The sequence below is a fragment of the Hemitrygon akajei genome, chromosome 5 (assembly GCF_048418815.1).
Source record: "Hemitrygon akajei chromosome 5, sHemAka1.3, whole genome shotgun sequence".
NCBI classification, from domain to species: Eukaryota; Metazoa; Chordata; class Chondrichthyes; order Myliobatiformes; family Dasyatidae; genus Hemitrygon; species Hemitrygon akajei.
This window is the reverse complement of record NC_133128.1, coordinates 171,186,372-171,192,565: the sequence shown is the minus strand read 5'-3', so window position 1 is coordinate 171,192,565 and position 6,194 is coordinate 171,186,372. Positions and strand designations below refer to the sequence as shown.

The 6,194-nt window shown below is 40.7% G+C and overlaps 1 protein-coding gene across 1 annotated transcript; it reads left to right on the top strand.

Moving 5' to 3' along the window:
* Nucleotides 1-3,578: 3,578 nt before the first annotated feature.
* On the top strand, nt 3,579-5,664 carry sp9 (sp9 transcription factor). Its single transcript, XM_073044679.1, has 2 exons — nt 3,579-3,691; nt 3,936-5,664. Exons 1-2 carry the CDS (start codon nt 3,671-3,673, stop codon nt 5,265-5,267), a joined length of 1,353 nt encoding a protein of 450 aa, XP_072900780.1. The 5' UTR covers nt 3,579-3,670; the 3' UTR covers nt 5,268-5,664.
* The last annotated feature ends 530 nt before the right edge of the window (nt 5,665-6,194 follow it).

Genomic DNA, 6,194 nt, shown 5'->3' with positions numbered 1-6,194 from the left:
TCGACCCTACCGAGTGGTTTGGTCGTTACTATGGGACCACTTCATATAAGAATATTGCGACTCATTTAAAATAATTTGCCTGATCACGACCGCATTTTCCAAAGCGTTGGCAGCGCCACTTACTGATCAGCTGATGAATGAATGAGGGCGATCTGTGCATAATCACTCTAATTAAAATCCTGCATCGCAGATGGAGCATTCATCTTCCGCAGCCTGCCACTCTCAAACATTGCCGCTGCTGCTGCTATTGCTTTCGCCCTCCACAATCTTCTGCGAGAGGCCCGATGGTTTTCCAAAACGCTTCTGAATCAAACTTCATTCACGTGGGCAAGACAACAAAGCAAAGCAAATAAAACGTAGCTGTTCTTTGTCCACATTGCACTTGAACGATATTTTCTCACTGGTATATGTAACGATTACATGGTCTTTTAAGCCGATAATTAAAAACTAAGATTTCCCTTGATGTGATCCAATTTTAATATTATTTGAAGATGAATAAAGGAAGTATTGTCTGAAACAAAAGATACCTTATATATAAAATGGTTTCGGCTATAACAGGTAGACCCGAAATGATAATCTACAATGCGGATTTCGAAACCCCAAGCTGCTCGACCATATCTATTGTACAGAATTATTATTTTAATGCGTTTCTGCTAATACTTCTCGACTCTACGTATTATCCTGTTAACATACATTTGAATTGTAATATGAAAATAGAATTGAGTAGATCAGCTGTGTGAAGCCATCTGATAAGAAATTACGATTGCGAATTGCACCTGCAAATTACAAAGGTAAAAGAAGGATTTGTGAAGCAAAAAATGTGGAAAATGGTCTTGCAAGACAAATGTGTTTGATGGCAGTTTACACCTACATGGAGACAACGCCTGCGTTTGTGATTTTCAGCCCAATTATATGAAAGAACTTCCCCTTATGTTTGTTAACTTATTAGAATTGAGATAGTTAAGAAAGAGTTATAAAAACAAACATGACAAAACTTTTGTAGAATTTAAATATTTCTATAACTTTTAGTTATAGTGACATAACATTCTTACAAGTTAGATACCACCAACGTATAACTAAATACGAAGGGCTATCAAAAGTATCAGGAAAATAAACATGGAAAGGTTTTAAAAGCTTCTAGATGTCTTTATTTATCAGAGTATTCAAGCAGACAGAGTCCAACTGATGGGAAATTGAAATCATTATCTCTTCACAGGACTACCTGAAACGTTCAACTTAGTCGTTAACCAGAACGGTAGAAAAATCGACATTAAATATGGTTTTACATTAGCAGATTGAGAAACTTCATCATGGAAAGCAATTATGGAACTGAATTTCCTTTGTGGCAATAACTGGTTGCATTTCTATTATATTTGTTTATGCAGAATCCACGGTTAATAGTGTTAATTGCCTTCTCGTCAAATTGGGATGATTGTAATGGGAAGCAATTTTCGAAATTTGTGCAGAGAATCTAAGAAATTGTTTCAGATTCAGTACCCTATAAAGACTGCGATATTTGGCACATTGAGTTTTTTTCGATAAATTGCACGTCTGATGACTGGCAGCATTCAAGCGCTATAATAGAGTATTATTTGTCCGTTTTGAATAATGTAAAGCAGTTACTGAAAGCGTCTCTCCTGAAATTGCTTTAACTTTTAAAAAGGATGATGAGTCACAGGCGATTACACTCGGAACTAGGGCTTTGTTAGATTGTCATTACCTCTAAATGTTTTAACCGTTAGCACAACTCATTCGCATAATGCACGGATCCCGGTTTAAAGCCATGTTCTGCTATGATTGTTAAAAGTTCAAAATTCCCTATTGTAAGGGACTTAGTGAATTAATGTTTTAAAAATGCACACACACTCGAAGAATTTTAAAATGCTGTCTTCGTGTTTGGATTATTAGTATTCTGAATTATTTCACTCCCAGAAGATTGTTAAAACCTCTCGTAATCAGTAAAGATGTATGAATGCGTCTTAATAAATCCATGGGTGACGTATACTAAAAAGTCCATTTCATTTTAGCGTATTGAATACAAGTCATTCTTTCCGATAATTGATATCCACTTTTAACTCACGATGTTGTAAAGATGTAAGAAGCCAGATCTTTGAAACCCTTGACCACAACTTGTTCAATCAAAATAAATAAGAACAAAAGGAATCTTCACAAATTCACTTGTTACTCCGTCAATCAGTCTTCTTCGACACAAAAAACGCCTTTATCCCTCCCCTCCCTTTCCTGCCCCTGGGCCGGTCGGAAACGCCTTACTGACATCTTGTAATCACAGCTATAAGCAAAACGCAGTAAACACGGCAGAAATAAACAGATTTAGTTTCCGAATACACAGTAAAGAGAAATATTCACCTGCTGTCAAACAGACTCTCAATAAATGCAAGTCTAAGCAGCTTCGTTATTTTCTCACAGTAGATCAAACAAGAATCATAACAGCGGCGTCATTTTGATCAAGATCGCAGTCCCCAGGGTAAGCTTTAGCTCGTTTCAGGCTTGAGACAGACGTGCGATTAGTAATTCAGATCTGCGATTCACACTCTGGACCCTGACGCATGTTCAACTTTATTATGCTCGGCTGCAATTCAGCTTGCACTATTTATACTGATATTGTAACTTTACACAAATAATTTATTTAGCTCTCCGTACAGAATCTAACAAGAGTCATTTTTAACGTAGTCTACTTTGCAAAACAAAAGTTAACTATGTTAAATATTCTTTACATAGAAACTAAGTATATAATTTAGCTATTTATATTGAACTTTCACTAGCCTTTTAATGTAGTTTAGTCGGAGTTGATATCGTTCTTCTACATCGCCCCTCCCCCAATATACATACAGAAATAACGGTACGGTAAAATCGCAACTCGATCGTAACAAATTAATAATGTCAGCAAAGTAAATACAATGAAGTACAAGCTAACGAGACATCGTAAAGTCGGATCCATAAAAAATGTATTAATGATGTAAGTAGGTTCTGAGCATTTTTCAGGAAATGCTCCGGAATGGGATTCGGAAGTCGTTGGATAAATTGGCTAACACACTCTTAAATAAGACGCTGACGTTCACAACAGAGTGCGAAGAATGCCTTAGTCCTGAACCTAACTGTAACCCTCACACAAAACTGAACTGATGCAAAATGATTGATTGCATTAAGCCAAGATGCTATTTTAATTGTACAAGTAAGTTTCCTTCAACTTATGTAGCCCCTTTTCGCTCTACTCCATTGAAAATGTTCAGCATATTAAAATACTTCGTAATACACGAGCCTCTTGTGATAACTGGCAATGGATCAAACTGACCGCTGAATTACCGTGTATATGCGAACTTGAATGTATATCAATTACATTAACGTGCAGAGCAGTGAGATGCTGCAACGGGTGATTGACGCGTGCTGCCCAGTTCCAGATACCGTGATTGGCTGTGACCTATCTATTGCGGCGTGCTGGGCACTCTGAGTGGCTGACTATTCGCCCTGTCCGTGTAATAAAAGGTTTGATTGGCTCAGAGCTCAGCACAGCGGCACTTCAAAGGGTGCGCTCACTACAATTAGGTCGAGTAGTCCGGAGAACAAGGCAGTGAGTGAGTAGACATCATCTTCAACTGTGACAGCTTAGTTCCGTTAATTTAAGCACAGTAAAGGGAAGAAAGAAGCCGTCATGGCAACTTCAATACTTGGGGTAAGTTGCGCAAACTTAATGCTAAATAATTGAATAAGCTTCATCTTCATAAATATCGTCATAATTTGTGGGCAGTAGACATTGCAGTACTTTATTATACACTCAGAAAAAAATAACTGCCTCCATATTAAATATAGATTATTTCTCAGAATCATTTTGGATAGTTTTTTTAAAAAATTATTGCGTTTGTTATTTTTTCTTTTTATCGATGATATATTACTTAACATAATGATTCCACCACCAGGAAGAACCCAGATTTGGAACCACTCCGTTGGCAATGTTGGCCGCAACTTGTAATAAGATTGGCAATACAAGCCCATTAACAACTTTGCCAGAATCCAGTGCATTTGGGAAGGGCGGATTTCATCCATGGAAACGTTCTGTCTCCAATTGTAATCTGGGGTCAGGCCTGTCAGGATTCAGCGTGGCCAACAGTCGAGCTTCAGGCGGTATAAGCAACAGTTTCTCGGTGAGCAGCGGTTCCGGGAACAGCGCCTTCTGTTTAGCTTCCACTTCTCCGACGTCTTCAGCGTTCAGCACTGAATACAACCTCTTCTCCAACTCCGTCTCGGCGAGTGTCAACACGCAAGACACCGGACAATCGGCTTTCATATCCAAAGTCCACGCTTCCGCTGACACTCTTCAGGGAATGTACCCGAGGGTCGGCATGGCTCATCCATATGAATCCTGGTACAAATCCGGTTTCCACACCAGCATTTCTGGCGAGGTTGGCAGCGGGGCGTCCTCCTGGTGGGATGTGCACACTAACCCCAGCTGGCTGGAAGTTCAGAATCCAAATGGGGGCCTCCAGCCCACCCTGCACTCCGGGAGCGCACAGGCTTCACTGCACACCCAGCTTAGTACTTACAACGCGGATTTCTCAACTCTGAGCCATTCCGCCTTCAGCTCTACCGGGATCGGCTCCACTGCTTCTCACCTGTTGTCCACGGGGCAGCACCTCCTCGCTCAAGATGGTTTCAAGCCTATGATCCCGTCCTATACGGATTCCACCTCGGCTGCAATCACGGCGAACTCGATGATTTCAGGCCCGTCGGGACTAGGCAGTTCAGCCAGGTCCTCACGGCGATATTCCGGCAGAGCAACCTGCGACTGCCCCAACTGCCAAGAGGCCGAGCGCCTTGGACCTGCGGGAGCCAGCCTTCGGAGGAAGGGCCTCCACAGCTGCCACATTCCAGGATGCGGTAAGGTCTACGGCAAGACCTCTCACCTCAAGGCACACTTACGATGGCACACTGGGGAGAGGCCCTTCGTTTGTAACTGGTTGTTCTGCGGCAAACGCTTCACCCGATCGGACGAGTTACAGAGACATTTGAGAACCCACACGGGAGAGAAGCGCTTCGCCTGTCCGGTCTGCAACAAACGCTTCATGAGAAGTGATCACCTCAGTAAACACATCAAAACACACAGCGGCGGCGGAGGCAAAAAGGGCAGCGATAGTGATACCGACACCAGCAACTTGGAGACGCCCAGATCAGAATCGCCAGATATCCTCATGGAGGCTGTGCATTCCAATAGAGCGATCAAAACAGCCACTCCGGTACAAAATGATTCCTAAATCTAATACCCAAAACAGGAACTTATTAAAATTTGTGTCCAGTATGACTATTAAGTACTTGGAGTTCCAAGCCCCGCACTCTCACGGAAGTTACATCTTAAAAGGAGGTGAGCATATGTGTGCATCAAATGCTTGGGACTTGTTTCTCTATGTATAAGATTGTTTAAAATTCTATGTACAGAAAAAGTTCAAAATGTCCTGTGTTTCCTCTTTTTTTTCTTGTAAGTGTTTGATAAAACTATTTTGTGACCGGGTCGCACTTGAAACTGGGAATTCTATGATTTCGATGCACTTTGTGAAAGTCGATATGTAATAAATTGCATATTAATCAGCTCGTCCACATACTATATGAACAAAAAATCTGCGCTGCATAAAAATATTATATGCATTTATCTGTATAAATAAATTGTGCAAGTACAAACTTGGGACATTTCTTTGTTACTTTCCCTTTAGCGAAGCCACGAAATATTAACAGGATATCTTCCAAACTAAATCGAACGATAAGAAAACATATCGACAGTGCTACTGGAGGGAAATCGACAGACCTGCTTCCAGACATCAAATAATATGAATTGCTTATTAGGCTGTTAATAGATTTAGCCATATCGAAATATATAAATTAAGAATATTATCGTGGTGCTAGTAACCGTTTTTACAAGACGCTTGAATGTACATGCCTGACGTCCAAAGCGATTACAATACTGTGAAAACGGGGGCACAGCTGAGTTCTCTGTGGAATAGGAGAACAGTTAATACCCCGTAGCAAACATTTCATGCCTTAATGAAAAGCTTGTTAAATGTTAGTAATTTTGACTCGGAACACACAGCAGCCCCCAGTGCCTTGTATTCCCGATTAGAGATTCATGTTTTATCAAATATCCAATTAATCTCTCAGACATCATTTGTTCCCCTGAACTTTATCCGAGC

What these genes read in the sequence shown, in the direction of transcription:
- sp9 (XM_073044679.1), top strand. Translation starts at nt 3,671, where the DNA reads ATGGCAACTTCAATACTTGGG. An exon ending in TGGCAACTTCAATACTTGGG is followed by an intron (nt 3,692 to 3,935) that starts GTAAGTTGCGCA and finishes TTCCACCACCAG; the next exon opens with GAAGAACCCAGATTTGGAAC.